The sequence below is a fragment of the Rousettus aegyptiacus genome, unplaced genomic scaffold, assembly GCF_014176215.1.
Source record: "Rousettus aegyptiacus isolate mRouAeg1 unplaced genomic scaffold, mRouAeg1.p scaffold_m13_p_3, whole genome shotgun sequence".
Taxonomy (NCBI): Eukaryota; Metazoa; Chordata; class Mammalia; order Chiroptera; family Pteropodidae; genus Rousettus; species Rousettus aegyptiacus.
The window spans coordinates 73065585-73087749 of NW_023416306.1; the positions used below are offsets into that span (position 1 = coordinate 73065585).

Here is a 22165-nt window from a genome sequence, read left to right on the forward strand (position 1 = left end):
AGTCTCTTTCATATCTATAGGAGAGCTTAGCTGGGCCGGTAGATCCTTTCACTTAGTAGTTTAAATATTTGGTTCCATTCCTTTCTGGCTTGTAAGGACTATGCTGAGAAGCCCAATGATAATCTAATGGGTTTTCCTTTATATGTTACCATTTTCTTCTCCTTGGCTGCCTTGAGAATTCTATCTTTGTCATTGATTTTTGATAACTTTAAAACAATGTGTCTTGGTGAATACCTATTTGGATTGAGGTAATTGGGTTCTGTTGACCTATTGAGTTCCAAGCTCCAGCTCCTTCCTTAGGTTTGGGAACTTTTCATCAACTTTTTGTCTGAAAATGCTTTCTAGCCCCTGCTCCTTTTCTTCACCTTCAGTAATGCCCATTATTCTCATGTCTCCTCTCCCAATGGTATCAGCTAGTTCTTGTATTTCTCTTTCATTATTTTTCATTCTTCGGCTCCTCTCTTCTTCCTTCTGATTTCTAGATTTCTGTCTTTGATATCACTGATCCTTTCCTCCATTTGGTTTACTCTATTTCCCAGGCTTGCTCTTTCATTTTTCAGCTCTTTCAGTGTGTTTATCTCCAGAATATCTCTTGTGTTATTTTTTAGAGTTTCAGTCTCCTTGCTCTGCTTATCTAGTTGTTCTTTTCAATTCTTGAAATTGCTAATATGATTTGTTTAGGATAATTGAGTTCTTTCAGAAGTACTATCCTGAAGTCTCTCATGTAAGTCACGTATTTCTAGGTGTGTAAGTTGATTTTCTGGAGATTTTTATCTTTTCTTCTGAGATGACTTGTCACCTTGGTTGTTCATGGTGTTTAATGGACTATTTCTCCACCTAGGCATTAATGGAAGTGTGTTCTGCTTTTCTCCAGAAAGAAGATTTACTATATAAAATTCTCTCTCTTTAGCCTGCTACAAAGAAGACACTCTTTTTTTGGTTTCCAGCAGGTGGTGTCTAAGCCTCTTGGATCCCTGCTTTATATAAAGTATTAATAATATCATTTTTATTTTCTTTTACATATTTAATCATACTCACTACCCTCAGTTTCAGTCCCTGTCAGTGTCAATGACAATCTTGGCAGTGTTTGCTCAGATTTCTATGAGGCTCCATGGTGATCTGTCTCGGCGGGCATGGGGGAGGGGCCCTTTGGGTTGGGGGTTGGGGCTATGGCTCATCCTTGGTTTTGCAACGTCTGCCAGCAAAAATCAACTGTTGTTCCTCTGTGGTCTCACCCCACTTCTCTGCTTTCTACCCTGATGACTGTTCCCTGCAGCTGGCTGGCCAAAGCTCACAGCTTTCCAAGACAGAGTTGTTCAGCAAACTCACCACAGGAACTCATGTTCCTTCTACATTCTCCCTACTGCAGGGAGCTTGACAGTCTGCTGGTCTCGGCAATGTTTTCTCAGATTCCCCTGGAGATCCATGGTGATCAATCTCAGAAGGTATGGGGGGAGGGCTGAGGCTTGTGGGCTGTGGCTCACCCTCAGTTTAGCAACCAGGGCAGTAAAAATCAGCTGCTGTTTCTCTGTGGTTCCGCCCCGCTTCTCCACTTTCTGCCCTGATGAATGGGCCCTCTGGTTGTCTATGTGCAATCCCCATACTTCCAGGCAGGGTTGTTCAGGAAATTCGCTGTGCCTTCACCCCTCCCCCTCTGAGGAGGTATTTTTAAATTATTCAATTCTATGATATGAGTCAAATCTTTGAGCAACATTCTTGGTGCCTTACCAAATCTCAGGGTCTTTGCTTCTTAATATGATATAAGAGGTTTTTTTTTTTCATTTGGAGACTTGTGCTTAGTTATGTCACTATGACCACTAGTCAACTCTCTTCAAAAGACTCAGTGCACTTAAAGACTAAATTAGATCACTGTGATGACTGAATTATATCCCCTTCCAGATTTCATATGTTGAAGTCCTAATTCCCAGGAACTGAAAATGCGACCGTTCCTGGAAATAGAGCCTTAAAAAAGGAAATGAAGGTACAATTAGTTCATATGGAAAGGCTCTAATTCAATGACTCATGTTCTTATAAGAGGAGGAGATTAGGACACAGATGTGCACAGACTGAGGGGCAACCAGGTGAGGACACAACGAGAAGGTGGCCAGGTGCAAGCCAAAGACAGAGGCCTCAAAGAAACTAAACCTGCTGGTACCTTGATCTTGGATGTCTACCCTCCAGAGCTATAGGAAAATGTATCCCTGTTGTTAAGCCACCCAGTCTGTGGTGTTTTGTTATGGCTACCCTGACAAACCAACATGATAACCACCTCTGTAGAAAAGAAAAAAAATTGTGTGTTTTATTATTCAAGTAGGAAGACTTCAACACTGATTACTTCTACCTTGAGGTAATAAAAGGCAGTGATAAAGAGTACTATAGCGTGCCTGAACTGTGTCCTGTGAAACAAAACTAGTTAACTAACACCTGTCAGATGTGCGTCCATCTGACAGCAACGGGGCAAGAGAGGAAGGGAGCACCTGCCTTCAGACAGGCAGCTTCCTGGCTTGTCCCGAGCCTGACAGTGAGGACAACAGCTTGGGAGCCAGGACGGCAGCAGCCACACAAGGTCTGGAGAGGTCACAATAAATTCATGAAAGAATATTCTGTGCCATGCCCAGAAGCATAATTACTTCCCATCACTCCTCTTTTGAGAAAAGTCCTTTCCAATATAAGTTTCTGTCCCAAAATATAGTGTTGGATGCTTTTTCTACCAGAAAAGTAGTAGGAAATTTGTTTTCTAGCATCTCTGTTGGAAAAACTTTCGTGGTTGCAAAGGCATTGAGAAGAACACATCTCTCCCACACCATCGTCCCTCAAAATGTCATCTGATCCACAAATATCAAGGAACTCACCACCCAGGTAAACAGGTGCTGGAATGTGATTTAACACTCTGCATCGTCTCCATGGTCTCCCTGTGCAATCAGGTGACCCCTCAGCATTAAAGAATCTCTTTGAGAAGCCCCGAAGTCGTTGGATATTATCAATTCTGGCAACACTCTCTCCTGCTGGTTTCTCTCAGGTACCTAGAACCATCATCTCCAAACAGAACTGTTCCAACAAACAATTTCAATGATTTGTCTTTCAATTCTCAATTTGTTTCTGTTCGTAACCTCGTGGGGCTTTTTAACTGTTTCGTGGAAAATACCTTTGAGAATGTAAAGTGACCCTCAGATCTACAATGCTAAGTTTTAACCTATTCAGTCCTTAAGGCTGATATTATCCAAGAAACTAAACTTGTTTGCTGTGAAATAATAGAGGTTTGATATAAAAATAAATATAAAAAGTAAAAAAAAAAGCAAAAAATTCAGTACAATAAATTCACGAAAGAATACTCTATGCCATGCCCAGAAGCATCATTTCCTCCCATCACTGCTCTTTTGAGAAAAGTCCTTTCCAATACAAGTTTCTGTCCCAAAATATAGTGTTGGATGCTTTTTCTACCAGAAAAGTAGTAGGAAATTTGTTTTCTAGCATCTCTGTTGGAAAAACTTTCGTGGTTGCAAAGGCATTGAGAAGAACACATCTCAATGTCAATTCTTAATATAATTTCTCACCTAAATAAGAGATAGAAATTGGCAACTATTTAAGTACCAATATTTTTAAAAACAACTGAGCTTAAATGCCTAGGTTTACAGATTTTCTAAAATAAGAAAAGATTTTATGAAATTTATTTCATAAAATGCACTTTTATAAAATTTGTACGTCTAGCCATCAAATGACTTGCTCAAGTAACACACCTAGTAGGTGGAGTCCCGGGCCCACATTCTACAAAATAAATTTATTGACACTGTCAGTTGGTATAAAAAGTGCTACTAGTATAAAATTGCGGTGGCAATAGAAGGGTAGTGATCTTCCTCCTGAAGTTTAAGAGTGATACCTGACCTGAGAGATGGTTGAGTTGAGGTGGTCTTTGGATACAAATGGTAGAGACTGTGAAACCCCAGGGAGCAGATGGTGTCAATGCCAGCTCCTGGACTCAGAAGGAGGAAGAACTGCAGATGTTATTACTACAGTGAATGAGGGTGAGAAATTCTAAAATCAGCTGCATTTCCAGGTCCAGTGGTGAGCTAACAGACACACGTGCCTTGAACCATGGAGCTGTGTCACCCATATTTCCACCAATACATGTTATCATCTTCTAAAAAGCTCATCTATTGTGCCTGGCATGCATTATTTTACAGCTTTTTGGAAGTTCCATCAGCACCACTTGCATGTCTGTGAGAGGATGTGGCTGTGGAGAGGATGTGTCTGTGTGTCCTTGGGGAAGTGGCTTGTGGTCACTACAGTTCATCGGCACCCAGCAGGAGCAGGCTGAGGGGCACTGGCAGACCTGAGTAGGGAAGATGACTTGTGCCCCTCAAGAAACACAACAATCCAAGTGGCCAGGGACACACTCATAAAGACTGATCCTGCTCCAGGAATAATCATGAATCCTCAAAGAGGAGGGCGCAGCTATGGAGCTTCTGGGTCATTCCAGACCTGGGTGTTCCTGAATGTGCCCTTGGCATGAGCACCTCAGAAAGTGCAGCTGTATGTATCTGGGACACTTCCCCAAGTGTCTTCCAGTGAACATTTGTTATAAAGTGTATGAAACTGAAAATAATATTGTAAACTTTCAAGGGGAGTCACTCTTAAAGTGAACACTGTAGACCGATGACTCTGGAAAAAGTCTGGAGTATTAAGAAGCCATCACATGATAGCCTCTCTCCACATTGTGTTCTACAGTGCCCAGTTTATTGCAATCAGTGTGAGACCTGTTTTCAGTCAAACCTATTTTAGATCCAAGTTTGTAGTATATCCAAAATATCATGTAGAAAGGCTTTTATCTTAAGATTAAAAATGACTGTTTTCAGCAAAAACATTTGTTGTAAAAATTTTTTGAAAACAAAGGGGATGTCTTTGTGATTTTCTCTAATATTTTTTGTGCATGTTCTCTTTTACTTTTGGTAATAAATGCTTCTTATATACTTTAAAACTGTAGTCTAGACAAACAAGTGCACTAGTCTCAACGATGAGGGGTCAATGTGCCCTCCTGCCCAGGCAGTGGTGTGGCTAGTCCAGCTTTTTCCTACCTGATCATTGCTCTCCACACCAGGGCCTCAAAGGACCACAGAGCAGCTTGAAAAATCAAGAATGGGCTAGAAGAAGAGCCTTGAAAAAATCTGGATGCCAAATTATCATAGTTTAATTTCTGTTTTCACTCACAAGCACTTTAAGAGAAAGCAAAGTAAGACACATCAGAGATCTATTTTCTCTGATTTTTTACATCCATTTTATCTGGGCATATATAAATGGTGAATAATTTATAAGATTTGTAATAGGCGAATCTTATTAGAAATAAAATACAAGTGACTATAGAGTCTGGAAGTACTGATATCTTTTTAATGTGATCCCCTTGATTTCTAATTCTGGGTTAAAAGTGCCAATTTATTCCAAGACTATCAGATAGAAATCATCTAAGGAGACAGACATATGACAAGTGAATGTTCAGTGATTGATAAGAATGTTGCTTTAGTGCACACTGTTGATTTCAATTTTTCAGTTTATTGAACTATGAATTACTACAGAATAACAACATATTCAATGTTATAGCAATAAACTACTTATTATGGGCATTTTCCATGTTTCCAGGCTGTCTTGGCCACCCTGAGCAACTTTAATTCAAAAGACTAAGACTAATCATTTATTTTAGCTCCATGAAAATGGTCCACTTGAAAAATATATTTTACTGTATAAACTTTTCCCTAGGTGACCCCATTTTGTTCTGATCTGTATTTGCCAGAAGTCGCATCATGATGCAATGTAATATTAAATGATATCCATGAGCGTATTTTATAGTTTTATGATTCATAAGGGAGTAGAGTAGAAAAATAGATAGTTATACATTTTTTAATTATGGAGAATATAAAAAATGAATATCTTGTTGAAATAAATAGCTCAGAACAGTCCTCGTGTCAGGCCTGCTCCTCTTAGCGAAAGGACTGTGATGCTGTCATCCCTATGGATGAGTTGAGAGACTTAACCAATGATACACATATTTGGCAGATGTCGTTAAAACAGATTTACCAAGGCAAGGACAACAGGGTGGTTATGAGCAGTGTGAAATGAGTGGCCTTATGAAAGTGCACACGTTGGAAAGTCCTGGATATATAAGAAGTGAGACCTTTCATTATTATTATAATATAAGTGTTGGTTAAATGTACACTGTCTTCAGTTCATAAATTAAAATGGCCCATTCTCAGTAACTGTGTTCAGGCTGTATGTATCTCAAGCATAGACTTAGAGATATATTATGTAATATTTCAAAATCATTTTAAACAATGTGTCCTTTTTTTAGCTCTTCAATGAATACAAAAAGATCCAGGCTGTCTTCTGACTCTCTCAGAAAATGTGCATTTCATAGAATTATACAAACATAGCCTATCTTGAAGTATGTTAGCTGAACATTAGGACAGTGTCATCCCCTAGAAATGTGTAATATCATCATCTGAGGGATCGCTACATTTTAAGAAAAAAAATAATATTAAGAAGTATGATTTTGTCAGATGAGATAATAGGAATATTGCTAGGAATTTGACTTATTTGTGAAAAATCCTCACATTTGTTACTTGTTAAAAAATAAAACAAACTCCACAATATGATACAAACTGTATGCGCAAAATGCTGTGCTAGTTACCAAGCCCTCTGAGAGGTGAGTAAACATTCAGATGCCTCTTTCCTGGTTTATTTCATTCCTAGAATCCATTTGTTGCACATCGATATTATGTTTCCAAAGTAAACAAACCACTTCAGGTTCAGGTCTAATCCCCAACAACAACAACAAAAAACATGACACATTCCTACAATTTGGCTCTGCGATCACTAAAACTGGATAAGTAATATATTTTCTGTCATTGGAGGATGACAGTGTTTTAGTCGTGTTTAAAATTTACAATTCTCAAGCTATTGAAAACCTGTGGAATAATTAACTTTGCAAATCTACATGTGGAGTTTGTATTTTTCTGTTGTTGTTGAGGCAATGACATTACAAAAGAACAAAAATTCCCAAGCATTTCCCCAAGTAGAGAGAACACCATTTAGTATGATGCTGACCTGAGAATGTCAAAGCGTCTCGAGGATCTCAATACCTCTCTTCGCTGTCAGTTGTCTGAGTTGCACATTCACTGAGAAGGAATTGTCAGTGGGTGGTGCTCAGGCGGTTTCCGTGAGGCCACGTGTGCTGTCTGTGTGTCGTTTCTGGGTGAAGTCGGTGTGGGAGGTCTCTGTGCGATGTCTCTGTGAAATCTGTGTGGGGGTTTTATTATGAGGTCTCCGTAGGACACAAGAGGTCTCTGTGGAAGGTCTGTGAGAGGTGTCTGTTGGGAGGTAACTTTGTGAGGTCTCTGTGTTGTGTTTCTGTGTGTCTCTGTGACAGATCTGTTGCGAGGCATCTCTGTGAGACCTCAGTGTGAAGAGTTCTCTTTTGTGAGGTGTCTGGGAGGGAGGTCTCCATGTGAGAGGTCTCCATTAGGGGTGTGCGTGTGTGTGTGTGTGTGTGTGTGTGTGTGTGTGTGATCTCTGTGTGAGAGGTCCCTGTGTGGATCTCTCTGTAGCTGACCTTACTGCACCTTATGAAAGACTGAGCAGCAACAGATGAGCAGCAGGACTCGCCCCTTCCTGCTGCTGCTTCTGTCAGCATCCCAGTCACTCTGGTACTTCTGCTAACAGGAGGATGGCGTGCATGTACAGCTCCCCCCCACTCTCAAAATTCACGATTTGGTGCCTGAGACAACACATGAGCACAGCCAGGCACGAGGTCCCAGCTGTGTGACACCCTCTCCCAAGCACCCGGGGACCTGGGGTAATTCCTGCTCTGGGTCCCACCCTTCCACAGGTCCAGGCTGCACTGCTGTGCCCAGCCTTGTGACTGCTCAGGATTGGGTCCCAGGGGCAGGACCTAGCTCCAGGAACATCCATGGCATGAGAACGCCCTTGCCCCTATACCCCTCAACTCCAGTCCTGGTCCCAGACGTTGGGGTCCTGACGGGTGTGGGAGCAGGACCATTCCTGCTGTCATCACATCAGCGTTGTCCTAGAACAAGACTCTCCACCACTGCAAGGACCCCCCTGAGCTGGACTCCCTGTGTGCCGAGTGTGGCTCAAAGCGCAGAATCACTATAGAGAGAGATTGTTCCAGGTCTCCCTTTTCTCTGTGTGGTTTGGGGCCAGAGAGGAGGCAAGCTGCACTAGGGGCAGACCACGCAGGGACCAATGCTGGACAGCACAGCCCATTCTGGACAGGTCACTTCTGCCCTCCTGTGTGACAAATCCTGTGTGGTGTCTGTCTCCTGCAGGGCTCTGGGATAAGCAAGGCTAGAATCACATAAGAATTATTACATGATGGCAGGCCAGTCTCTCATCCTTTTAAGTACCCAACTCTCCCCCGGAGCTGGGCCATGTGTTTATGTAAAGGTCACCAGACTGGGAGTGACACTGAGCTCTCTAGTCCTGGCTTTTCCACCTGTTGTTAAGTCCTCTTTTCTAGAATTCAGGAGGCAAGGATGTGCAAGCTTATAAACTGTATTGTCGACACAATTAACCATACTTTACTTGCTTTAATCCTGCAGGTTTGGCCCTAGAGGTGGCTTCTTTAGATCTGTGATCTCAGAGCTGAAGGAGGTGGAGACAAGGGTTGGGGCCCTTTCCCCTTCCCTCCTCCCACACCTGTAGATGATGGTGGGACATCGGGGCTTCTCGGTCACTGCATATTTATGGACACTCTGTGTCACTTTGCCTCCTTCCTTGGATCCAAACTTTTCGATTCTTCACCCACATCCCACCCAAGTTTCATAGTATCTGACTGTCAGATAGTTACCCACACACAGTCACACCCTGTTCCATTCATCCAGAATTCCTCCCCTGGGTTAATAGAGGGAAAGGCAGGCCACCCGTGACCATGGCCATTCATTCGTGGCAGGGGTGAACACAGCCCTCATCATCGTCCTCCCTGAGGCTCACACCTACCCACACGCAGAGCAGGAAGTGCCATCTGTCTGGTTTCTAAGTGTGGGAAAGGCAGAGCTGAGGGAGCGTGAGCTGTACATTTTATTCAGGCTAAGCTGAGGGGGGTACACAAGGCCATCATCATCGCAGCCTTCATTAGAGTGAGAAGGGACCTTAAGGAGCCTCTGGGGCCCAAGAGATCCGGGGGCAAGATTTCTCTCGCTTCTGAACTCAGGGCCCAGCAGCTCCCCACCCCCAAACTTCCTGACAATTCTTGGAGCCTGAGTGGCAAAGTCCAACTCTGTGAGGCCCCTGTAAACCTACGCCCTACAGCGGCATGATTTTCAAAGCTGAGTGGAAGCAGGAGATAGATGGGTTGAACCAGATCCTCAAGTGGAGTCTTCATGGGTTTTCTCGTCTTGTTTTAGAGTGTCTTTTTATTGTTTGCGTGACGAAAGCATTGTGAAACTATCAGGGGCAATGAAGGGACTTGAATTAGGAGGAAGCTTGCACTGCCACGGTCAGCCTCCCTCCATGCCCCTTCCTTCTCGAAGCCAAAGCACACACCTAGCAAGCACAAGCAGAAGTCACTACACCACTCTTTTATGAGAAAAAATCATATATTGGGGGAACAGTAAATATTTTAAATACGCTAAAGAGAAAAACATTTTCCTACATAATTTTTTTTTATTGTAGACATACTTGCCTACTAGAAAACTCCAGCAAAGTATGGACTAGGCCAGACTCCTCCTTGATAAAGATAATGCCATGGGCAGTGTGGTTGGTGACCTGGCATGTATGGCATCCTTGGCCTACACTGGCGGGCACTGACTGGAGACAGTGTTTTCTTGGGGGGCAGGGATGAGTTGCAACTCAGTTCCAGCTGCTCATCATTAAACCTGACACTCTTCAAGGACTTCCTGGGCCTGACTTGCTTTTCTCTGATGGACCATTTTTGGTCTTTGGAGTCAGCCTGCTGACTGCAAGGGGCGTAATTCAACATTCTCGCTTGCTCTGTGGAGAAAGGAAGGCAGGAGACACGCACACATACTGGGGCTGGGTGTTCCCGTTTGTGCTCCTTTAACTTCGTGGCATGAAGTCCATGGTGAATGGCCATCTTCTTCTCTAGAATCTCTCCCACAGCTGTCATGAGCTCCTGAGCCTCCACATTCTCGCCATCCAGAATTAACCTGCTTTTGACGGACTGTTGGCTCTGGGCAGTGGCTGATTTGGGCTTGCACTTTTGTGAAGCATCTTGACCTTGGAATTTTTTATGGGGGAAAATCCACTGGACAAAATGCCTCATCTTGTTTTTGAAGACGCCTTCTAAAACACCCTCTTTTTTCTCTGGCAGTAGCTGGAGGTATTTCCTCCCAACAGAGCCTACTGATTTTCTGGCTTGGGCAGAGGAACTCATACTCCTGTCTTGACAGGTCCCCAATTTCTCGAGCTTTTCTGCATGCTCTCCTGGTTCGAGCCACCCGCAGTCCTCTTTCTCATATGTAGGCACAATCATTTCGCTCTGATTCTTCCAAAAGCCATGATATCTTTTGGTCCTGGGCTCCTGCTGCCCTGGACTGCCGCTCGAGGCTGCCTTGAGGCCACATGGCATCCAAGCAACTAGCTTGTCTCCATTGGGCACCCCCTGGGGATGGCACTGAGGCACCTGAGAGGCCAAGTAGTCAGTAGCAAGGGGCTTGTGTATGGGACAATCTTGTGGCAGGTTCCCTGATTGTACCTTCACTTTGGTCCTAAGCTCACCACCTACCTCTGCGTTAAGGCATGGCTCTCTTGGATCTTGGACAGCAGACATTCTAGTGTGTATGAAATTTCTGCTGGTCCCTGGAGCCTTTAAACTACTCAAATGTGTATTTGTGTTTTGGGACTTTTTCAGCACATTCGTTCCCAAGATGTCTCTAGACTCTGTTTGAAAAGCAGGGGACAATGTGGCCTCCCCTGCCTCCCTGGTTTCCTTTCCCCTCAAAGATTGGGGTTCTATGTTCACCTCCGGCACTGTTACCTGATGGGTGGTGTTTCGTGAGGCATGTAGACCACTCTCCCCTCCTGGCTCATTCCTGGCCATTTTTGAACTTGGACTGGGCTCTGTGCTGTCCCTCATGGCCCATTCCACAGTCCCACTCTGCCAGGTGAGTGTGACGGCCTGAGGTGGTGGCCTGCCCTCCTGTCTAGCCAGAGAGGCCTTTGTGGTCCCATGGTCATCAGGAATGGGGATCTGTCCCAGTGCCCTCTGGATTTCCTCACACACAGGTAAGGGGGCCAGGAGAGGCCTCTCCAGGGTAGGAACTGACTCCTCTCCTATCGCTTTCTCTCCTAGATGGGTCTGAGGAGGTATTCCAAGGACCTCAGCAAGCTGGATTGTCGAGTGGTCTCCAGGAACACAGGGGGCTGAGGGAGGAAAGGCAAACTGCAGAGCGGGAGAGGGTTGTACCTTTTTTAGCTTAAAAAGATTAATGGACTTGATGACCTTGAGGGGCAGGCTCCACATGTGCCTCACCCAAAACCTTGTGATGTGTGTTTCCAGCACCCCTTGAGTGTTTGTATCGAGGAAGGAAACCCTGTGGGAGGTGTTCACCCACGGTTCCCAACCCTTTAAGATTCCCACATTCCTGGTTTCCATTTGAGCGTTAGACCTGGGAGAAACATGGTCGACAGCAAGCCAGGATTGATGCACACTCATGGGGATCAAACCCTCATTGGATTGCCCCAAATTCCTGCCCAAATGGCCTTTTGGGATGTTTTCTAGATTTTTGTCTAAGCTCCTCGGCAAACCACTTCTCGAGTCCTTTTGTAAAAGCATCCAGTCATTTTCTGTCTGTTCAGAGTCTACTTCCTGAAATGCCACTATAGGCCTTTCGGAGGACCTGGAGAGGTATTCAGGGACCTTGCTCATGTCTTGCTTTGGCTGGAACCTCACCTTCTGCGCATCCTTGCTGCTTTCACCTGCGAAGAAAGAGGGCCATAAGGGCCCATGCTCGTCCTTTACAGGACATTTCCCTGGTAATTCGCTCTGAAGCTGCCTTAGTTCCAGAGACTCTTGTATCTTGCGAGGTAGCTCCCAGCGGTTTTGGATAAGCCATTTTTGGAGGTGTTGCTCCAATTTCCTCCGGAGCTCTATGCTGATTGGTAGGTTCTCTGGAAGGATGGAGTCCACCCAGCTGTCCTCAGGAAGATGGGGAGTGAAGATATTAAAGACTTCTTGAGATCTTTTGACCACAGAGGGCAGAGCACACCCACTTTCTAGTCGCTTCTGCAACAAGGGCAATTCTTGATTCTCAATTGGGGTGAGAGATTTCAGCTTGTTCTGGGCTGTCATGCAAGGCACTCCACAGGCCCTAACCTGGGACAGAGAAGAAGGTCGTAGGATTCGTAGAGATTGGAAATGGGCCTGGGCCTGGGCCTGAGCCAGAGGTGGGGCCTGTAATTGCAGCATCATGGGAATCGAGGCTTGAGATTGGAACTCCAGGTGGGGCAGGGGCTGGGAATGGGAAAGCAGTGGAGGTAGTTTAGCCTGCAGATGAATCGGGCAGGCATTTGAGATTCCATTGAATAAGAATGAGGGAGACTGTAGTGTGGAAGAATTCTCAGAGATCCAGGCAGTAGCCACCAGGGATTCGCTGTGCAGAGAGGGGAGACCCCAAAAAAGCTGGTTGTATTTTTGCTGCAGATGGTCCCCCGAGACCTCAGGATATGAGAGCTGCTGAGGACTAGGCAGTTGCTCTGGCTTATCTTTTGTGGTCCAGAAGGGTTGCGGGATTGTGGTGTCCTGCTCAGCACCTAGTGATTGCAACACTTCCCCCAAGTTATTCAGGTGGTAGTCTGGGCTTATTTGTTTCGGATATAATCCATCTTTGTCTTTTCCCTTCCAAATTTGTATCTTGATGCTCTCTGTGACTTGTATCTCCAGGAGATTCTGGTCATCGGATTTGAGTAAAGAGGGTCTAACGACCTCTACCATTCTGTCTTTGGAGTCTCCTCTGAGCAAGCCCTCTTGTGAGTGGTGGGACAGGTGCTCTTGTTGGGATTTGCACCGTGATGAGTTTGAGAGGCACAAGGCTTTGGCAGCTGCCTGCCACCAAGACAGGGTCCAAATGGAACAGCTGGTGTGGTCAAGGCCTGAGATGGCTGGGACTGGGATAGGAGAAGCCGACCAAGGTGTGTGTGGAGATGAGCTTTGTGGGATGGTGCTGAGTGGGAGTGCCATCAAGTCACTCTGAAGAGGTGTCAGAGTAGAGTCTGACAGCGGTGGTTCAGAGGAGGCTGCTGGAGGTGGAAAGTGGGCCTCTGCATCAGGGAGGAGTGAGGTAGAAGGGGAAAGTGCAAGTGGCCGTGGTGAAAGGTCATCCAGGGAATGGAAAGGTTCTGGTGGCTGAGAGCCACTCAGGGATGAGGATGAACGAACAGAAATTGAAGAGGTAGTTGGACTTTGTGACAGGGCAGAGGCCAGAGGTAGCAGGCGTTCAGTCGGAGGAACCGGAGAAGCCAACGGGGACGTGATGGAAGCAGCATCTTCCACAGGCTCCACACAGGGCTGGTGAGCTCCCTCAGGAACTGCTTTGCACATCTCGCCAGTGGCTTCTTGACTTGAGTTCCGAGAAAAGCTGCCTTTGTCAGGGACCCTTACCAGGTGGCTGTAGGACATTGAGGCACAAACTGCAACGAGGGGCACATGGGGCCAGGAGGTCCTGCCAGGGTGGGCACCTGGTGCCTAGGGTCCTCCCCATCCCTGACATTTATTCCATACTGCCCCTGCTGTCTCTCGCCCCAGGGCTGTAGCCACACCCCACCCCATTGCCCTCCCTTCCAGGTCAGTTCAAGGTGTCCAGCAGCCCAGAAGGTGGCGGACCAGAGAGAAGGGGAAGATTCTTTACCTTTTCAGAAGAGAAATCAGGCCCCGAGCCTCTTTGAGTTCTTGCAGGCAATCTCTGCAAGCTGGAAATCAGGAGACCGGGTCATGTGGTGAAGGCAGGGCCTTGGGGGGTCTTACAGGAGGCTAGGGTAATGCCCCTTTAGGGGAGACGCCTTGAAGGGAATCTCTGAAGCCCAAGCATCCAGGTCAAGGACAATAATTCCTGACAGTGATGGAAAGGCTCAAGAAGGGTAGAACTTTTTCTTTTACAAAGTGCTTCCGCATCCGTTACCCACTGCGGACCTCACAAATTGCCCCATAGGGGAGCAAGAGGTCAGGGGGCACCTTACAGAGTAAACTGAGTGATGGTAAACAACTTGTTCACAGTTGGACCTGGTGGGAGATGGGGGGCGGGGGAGGGTCTCACCTTCCAGTCAGACACTATAGATCTACGACAGTCCAAATGCCCCTGCTGGGTGACACCCGTTTCCAGGCCCTCAGATGCTTCATTCAGAACACAATTCTGGGAAGTATCTGGATTTTAATTTCCTTCAAGAGTCTCCGCGAGGGCTGTTTCCTGAGAAATAGGCTCCGCTGCTGGCATCCTTGGAGACCTGGACCTGGACCCTCAGGGACCAGAGAGGTGGGGGGCAATCCCTTTGGCACAGGGCTGAGGGGCAGAAACTCACCTTTCAAAGCTCGGCTTTTCTTCCTGCTCTTCCTCTTCCTCTTTGGCTCCACTGAATGCTGAGACACAAGTAAATGTGAGGGGCTAGACCCATTCTCACTCTCCTGTCTCTAGACAAGCTACAGAAGCTCAGTGTTCATGAACGAAGTGACTTTCTACATTTAATTAATGAGACTCTCTAATTTTCCACTTTTACTTTTTTTATGAAGTAGATAAAATATTTTGGTTTTCTTCTTGGATGAATGGAAAAAAGGATCTTTGTGAGACCTACCATGGAGTTCTTGCTCAAATAAGAATGTAAAAGGAAGAAAGAGAAAAAGAAACACACACACACACACACACACACATTCTCAGAACTACTGTCTCCTCTAAGCTCTGTCACGTAGAATTCCGTTTTCACAAGCAGATACCCACTCCAGCCTCTGCTCAGAGGTGCTCAGGTGCTCTGCACTGACCTCAAATCAGCCCCAACAGAGGAGAGGCTCGACCTAGATACCTGCCACAGGAAAGCAGTTGGTGAACTAGTGCTCAGGGTCCTGTCACTCTGTAGAGATCCAACTCTTTCTTAGTATCCAGTCCTTGACCACTGGTCACAGCATCTGGGACTGTGCCCTGGAGCCCTCCACCACACCTGGACTCCTGATCCAAGATCTTCAGATCAAAATCCGTGTGCTCGCTCTCACCCCTGCTTGGCCTGGCTTGTTCCTAGAACGTGATGCTCTCTATTCATTCCCAAGAATTCCCGTCTCACCATTTTCTCTAGGTGATTCAGAAAAGGTGAAATAAGAATAAGAAAAAAGGTCACCTCTGCTGGGTCTGGGCCAAGGGTTCCTTACCTTCCTGATGTTTCCATGTTCCCTAGGTGGTGGTAAGGATGGATTACTCTGGAAGCAGAAGAGTAACAGGAGGAAGAGCCCCAGTCCACACAGGAAGCCGAGGATGATATCAATCACCCAGGGAGTGAAATCGAAGCTTATCCATGTAGCGACAACGCTCTTCAGAGAAGAGAGAGGAATTTCCATGATCTGAGTATCACTGCTGCCTTCTGGCAACTGAGCACTGGAAGTTCAGTTGGGGTCAGAAACCCAGGCTCGCCCACATCACAGAGCTGTGGCCTAGTCACAATGTTTCCTGAGGGCGGGGCAGGGTACAATAGTAAGAGCAGGCTGAACTACTGCTCTTCTCTCACCACCCAGCTGCACAGACCTCTGTTCTGGGCCTTCTAGATCTCTCATTCCAGCTCCACTCTCAATCTGTCAGAGAGACCTTAGGTGATTTTCTCTTAATTTCATGTGGAAACTAGATGTCACCCAGTTCCCCCCATTGCCCCTTAGAGATCTTGACTCGAGGCTCACCAGTTCCATAATCCTTGAAAATCTGAAGTTGATTCTGAAAATTTGGTGACTTTGGGGGACTTTTATTCTATTTCCTCTGTCCTCAACTCCAACTTCCCCACATAATGGTTTTTGTCTTGTATAAACCCAGATACAGAACTTTTACACTTACTTAGTCTTGTGAACTTTAAATAGTGTTTTTTTTTTGGTCACATTTTCAATCAGAGAGACCTGTATACAAAAAATTAGAAATGTAATATTCAAATTCATAAATCTGTATATGAAAGAATTATATGTAATTAAGCCTTTAAATGATAATTTTATAAATTGGGATCATTTATAATCTTGGAGTTCATAAAGCTTTCAACTGCACAAAGACTTTTCAGACATTAACACACACACACTCATCCTTTTACAAAACAATTCAGTATTTTCGATTCCAATAATCCGTAATTTTATACTTAAAAATTTTCTATACGCTGACTTGACTCAACTTTGTATTTGAGAAAATGAAGATAGTTCTTACTCTCCACATAAGTTTTGAAATATGTCTTAGTCCATTAGAGTTGCTATAATAAAGTTCCAAAGACTAGGTAGAACAGAAACAATAGAAATTTACTTCCCATAGTTCTTAAGGCTGGGAAATCCAGGATCGAAGTGCCAGCATAGTCACTTTCTGGTGAGGGCCCTCTTCCTGGTTCGTAGACAGCACCTTCTCGCTGTGTCCTCACATGGTGGGAGGGGGCTAGGAATCTCTCTGGAGCCTCTTTTATAAGACACCAATCTCAGTAATGACGGCTTATAAGCACCACCCAAAGGCCCCACCTCCTATCATCTTTAGGAGTTAGGATTTCAGCATAGAAAACTTGGGAGAGACACAGATTATTGATACATGTGCGCATGTGCTATACCCAGAAGCCAGGAATGGGTTAAGGTAGCCAAGGTACCGACTCTTAAGGTCTGCATGGTGGAGGGTGAGCCTAGGATTCAAAGCCTGGAGCTAATTCAGGTCTTGAGCAGTCTCTTCAGATATCCCTAGTGTGTTTTGTTCATATTCTTCTTTGCCTTTCCCTGTCCTCCCCTCCAGACTCCCAGGACCCCAAGTCCAGCCTGAACCATACAGAGAGAGCTTTGAGTCGCATAAGGAATTCCCTTATGGTGTAATTCTGCATCCCCTCAGCAGCAGTCTTCAGGATTCACTGAGAGATTCACATGAAAAATTTGTCTTAACACTCCAGGTGCACTTAAAAATAATGTGTGTCCCCTGCTTGCTAGTTTTTAATACAGCTTTAGTGGGAATGAGGGCATTTGGGTTTATTTGGCTGTACTGTCATGAAAAAACACATTCATGAGCACCTCTTCTGCAGCTACTATTGCTTCTAGGGTCTGCAGTCTTTTCCTCCTTTAAGATATTCTTACCTTGAAGTTACACTTTTATAAAATTTGGGTTTTCGTCTTCCTTGTATTTATAGTTCCCATGTACATTTTCTTCATTATCTTCAATATGTTTTGTCTGATGAAAAAAGAATGAAATCTTTCCATTTGCAACAACATAGATGAAAGTAAAGGAAATTATGTTAAGTGAAATAGGTCAGATAGAGAAAGACAGAACCATATGATCTCTCTGAAATGTGGAATCTAAAAATAAACAAATTTAAAAAAAAAACAAGCTCACAGATACAGAGAACAATTGGTGGCTTACAGAGTGGGGGCAAGGAGAATTTTTTTTTTTAAGTTTAAATAAATTTAAAAATAAATAAATGAAAAAAATTAAAAAGCATAACTTAATATACATTTCTTTTTATGGCTCAATAATATTCCATTTTGTATGTACTTCTCATGTATATTAAATTATACATGAGAAGTACATACAAAATGGAATATTATTGAGCCATAAAAAGAAATGAAATTCTGATACATGCTACAACATGGATGAACCCTGAAAACACGCCAAGTGAAATAAACCGGACACAAAAAGACAGTGTATAATTATACTTACATGAAGTAACTAGGATAGGCAAATTCAGAGACAGAAAGTAGAATAGGGGTTATCAGGAGCTGGAGCAAGGAGGGGATTTGGAGGGAATGTGAGAGGAACTGGGAATTAATTATTTGATCGGTACAGAGTTTCTGTTTTGGATGATTAAAAATTCTGGAAATGAATAATGGTGATAATTAAACAACACTATGAATGTTCTTAATAATGCCAATGAATTGTACACTTGAAAATGGTTAAAATAGTAAATTACTACAACAAAAAATAAACTTAAAAAATATATAACCTACATATTCGGTGGGAAGTTTTAACATGAGTATCAGCCTTAATGGTATTAAAATAAAGAATAGATTCACTTATCCTCAAATTCCTAACTATGGACACCGAAGGAGTCAGTATCAGTTCTTAACTGGCCCTGGCTTAACATACATGCCTGAAATGGGTACCAACCTTGTAAATTTCATAAGAAACAGTATTTCACTTTGTTGATAGAGTTGTTTTGATTTGTTTTACCTTTTGAAGGGAGAGAGAAGGATAGAGAACTATCCTGAAGAGATGTCTTTATGTGTGGTCTGTGCATAATGGTGGTTTTACAAGGAGGTACTTATCCACAAAGAATCATGATAACATAAGTACAGAAGTACACCTTTTGTAAGGGTGCCGTAAAAGGATGTGTGAAGAACTGATATTCGATTCAAAAGTACAGAGGGTTCCCACGGATTGGTAAACCAGAATTTAAACCACTGAACTATCCCCCAAATTCAAACAAAAATTAAAAGTCCATCTTTTTGATACATATAATAAAGTAAAATATTTGATATCTCTATTCCAAACATCCCAAGAAAAAGGTATATGGCATTATAAAAATGCAATAAAAGTGACTTTAATAAATCAACATAGTCCCAGAATGGCTAAGGATAAAGGATTCCAGTTAGGATAACTTAATTCTCTAGTAAACTGGTAATTACCATATATCAAATATCATTCACAGAACAACACATTTCAAAGAACTAAAATGCAACTTCCAAAGAATCTAAGGCCAAAACCAGACTAGCACTAATAGTAGCAAACACTTAGCTTGCTCTTACAATATGCCTGGTTTGTTCTAAACTCTTTATATATACTAACCCATTTTACCCTCACAACAATCTTCTCAGAAAAGTGCTATTATTCCCATTTTTCAAATGAGGAAACTGAGGTGTAGAGGGGGTCAACTACCTCGCCCTGGCCCACTGCCTTGCTAGTATGTGGCAAAGCTAGAACTTAAATGCTGGAAGTGTGTTTCCCCGGTCTCTTATCATTGCAATGGTTTACTATCTCTTGGTGACAATAAGGAATGGGCGACATAAAGTTTCACAGGTAAACTCAAAATGCAAAACTGTTTGGGGATCAAATATAATGAAAGCTCTGAGGAAATCATCATATTACAACACAGGACAATAAATGGCATTCGTAATAACTACTCTGAGAATTAGGGAAGGTTAAAATAGGTTCAGTATACTTAAGTGTTTAAGAAGGAATTGTTTAGTGCACTTAAAATTCTTCCATCCAAAACAGTCAAAATATGATTTTCAATTCTAAAGGGGTAAAACTTTCAACTATCTAAAATTACTCATTTCCTGAGGCTCCAAAACAAAGGGCTGTGCAAAGCAATGTTATTTGCCTTCATCTCATTTTTAAAGATGAGGACTGTAGTGATGGTGGTGGTGGTGGCGGTGGTGCTGTGTGTGTTGGAGAATCATAAATTAAGCTTTCCAGGTATTTGAATTCCAGGAATGAGAACCTAATAATAAAGATATTAGAAAGTGTGAAATACTTTGGATAGATACATGAACAAACTCATAAAATTGTGTGTTATTATTGTAAAAAGATGAGAATTTGATAATTACTGTTATTTGTTTTAAGTATATGTTTTGAAGTCATACACAAACCTGAATTTAAAACCTGGCTTCATTATTTAGTTACTATGAATATCTGACAAGTTAATTTCCAATGAGTGAGCCTCAGTTTCCTTCTCTGTAAATTAAAAGAATAGTAATTCCTAACTCACAAGGTTGAGAAGGAGTGAACACATGCAAAGTGTTGAACACAGTCCCTGAGATATAGCAGATGATCCATAATGAGTGACTACTATTATTTGCTAAGCTTATTCTACTTTGTCCCCCAAATTTAAGAACCAATTCGTATCAATTAGCAAGTCTTTTGGTAGGCTTCTCATAACTCTATGAAATATGTGCCCTATTCAAAAATGAATCGTACTAAAAAGGACAATACAAAGCCAAACCATCAATGAGATCAAAGATTTCAGAATTCCGATTCTCCTCCCACGTACATCTCTTCTTGGTTTTATAATAACCTGTATTCCTTTATCAACAATATGAATCCTATGATTTTTCGACCGTCTCTACATTCCTACCGGGGTTCTGCATGAATTTATTTTGATGGTTACCTTTTCAAGGGTAATCATCATTGCTTGAAAACCACAAAGAAATCTAGGAACAAAGAACATTTTAATAAAATGTTACAACTGTTCCATCCATCTCGACAGCTGATTGGTTCTATGTGGATCATTTATTTTCACACGGATTTTGACATTACTGCAACACCCCCTTGCTCAACAAATACATGCGTTACTGAGTAAAACTCCACACTGAGAGAGAACAAATGCTGTATAGGCACATCAATACTCAAACCTTGGTGCTTCAGTACGGATACTGGGGGAGGAGGGGCATTGTTGGGGGGGTGGGGAATGGGTTTCGCTGCAAGTGGAAATGAACAGAATCGGAAACTGTTTTGTCCCTTTAAACAAGACAGATGAGCCCCGTGAGGCCAGGAACAGAGAGAGGAGGGACACATGGACCTGGAGGAAACAGAGGAAGGAGATGGCAACTGCAGGCTGAGAAAGGGTCTGCGCCACCAGAGAGAGGAGAGTGGGAGGCCATAGCCACCCCGAAAGCGGAGGCAGAGAAAAGTGGCTGTTGCAGTGGTTTGTTACATGTGGATTGTGAGTTTATTTGCTCTTGTGTGAACTAGATTTGAATTATATTACATGTGCGTAAAATGGCTCCACTAATGTTAAACCTTAAAAATGTAACCAACTTGTTTTGCCGAACTGAAACTGTTTACCCCAAGAGTGAAATTGTTTTGACCAAGAGTGATAACCAGACACCCGAGCTCCTGGCTGATAAGACACTGAAGATGTTACCGCCACACATAAAATCTCCAGGACTCTCTGCCTGAATCAGAGCACGCTCTCTGTCTTACAAGAGTGTGTTTCTCTGTCCCTTGATTTACTTCTTGGCCTAAGAATCTGCCCAACCAAACGAGAGGCCTCTTCGCCGATCGAGGGCTGATCGACCGGCAATTGGCCCGGCATTGATACGGCGCGGTTCCTGCTCATCCTGTGTCTGTCTCAGCCAGCATCACCGGGTGGTCTGCTAGTACTGAAAGCCATCAGAATCTGATATGAATAAACCCTAGCATGCTTACAATCTTATTCGTTTGTGTGTCTGCATCCTTACTTAGCTGTTATTTAAGTATATTGAGCAAAGTGCTGTCGCGGGTTCAAACTGGCTCAAGGGCCTTAAGAAACAAGCAAAGCCACCTGTGCATAAGTCCAAAAAAGAGCTTGGACAGTGGCCCTTTCGGCCCAGTCCACAAAACAGGTTCAGCCCCTAGGAGTCTGGGGAGACTGAAAGGGAATAGGGACCCCGAACGGGGGGGAAAAAAAAAAAAGAGGAGGGTAGGGGCGAGCTCCCAGTCACTTTCAAAACGGGAGGCTGCTGTCCCCACTGGCAACCCGGCGCCGGAGTTGAGGAAAGCAAGGACTCAACAGGGATCGCACAGGTGGCCTGTCTCAAGTGCTCCCCCAATGGTCTCCACTTCCGCAGACTCCGCGTTCCTACGGGCTACCGGGGGCACGCGCCTAGTGACGTCATCCACGCGCGCCGGGACCGCAGTCTGCCTGGCCCGCCCTCTTGGGAAGAGCGAGGCTGGTAGTTGTGGGAGGTCTGCGCAGGCGCGCACCGGGGCAACGCGAGCAGCTTCGCTAGGTTGGGGTTTCGTAGAGTTACCCTGTTACCCAACAAACTACTTCTAATTGCAAAATCTTGTGAGCACTTAAGAAAATTATTGAAATACAGAAGTGCACGTTTCCATTTTGTGCTCCGCCTCTGCTGTATGTATACGACTGTTCACATACTCGTTCATTCCACCGCAATTTATTAAAGTCCTATGTACCAGGCAAGCACTCTTAGAGAATCTGACGTCCGACAGAGAACGAGAAAGACACTATGCCT

At 43.9% G+C, this 22165-nt stretch overlaps 1 protein-coding gene across 1 annotated transcript; it reads right to left on the minus strand.

Annotated features, from left to right (window-relative positions):
- Window positions 1-9512: 9512 nt before the first annotated feature.
- Window positions 9513-21243, minus strand: LOC107507269 (spermatogenesis-associated protein 31A6-like). The gene is made up of 3 exons (XM_036239526.1): window positions 21162-21243; window positions 14539-14596; window positions 9513-13631 (listed from the first exon to the last, which is right to left on the minus strand). The coding sequence occupies exons 1-3, from the start codon at window positions 21241-21243 to the stop codon at window positions 9692-9694; spliced, it is 4080 nt and encodes a 1359-aa protein (XP_036095419.1). The 3' UTR covers window positions 9513-9691.
- Between the last annotated feature and the right edge of the window lie 922 nt (window positions 21244-22165).

Coding starts and splice junctions, on each gene's coding strand:
- LOC107507269 (XM_036239526.1), bottom strand. CDS start 21,243: ATGCCGGGCCAATTGCCGGTCGATCAGCCCTCGATCGGCGAAGAGGCC. Junction 14,597..21,161: donor GCAGATTCTTAGGCCAAGAA/GTAAATCAAGGG, acceptor CTTGTGTCTCAG/CATTCAGTGGAGCCAAAGAG. Junction 13,632..14,538: donor GAAAAGCCGAGCTTTGAAAG/GTGAGTTTCTGC, acceptor AATGTCCTACAG/CCACCTGGTAAGGGTCCCTG.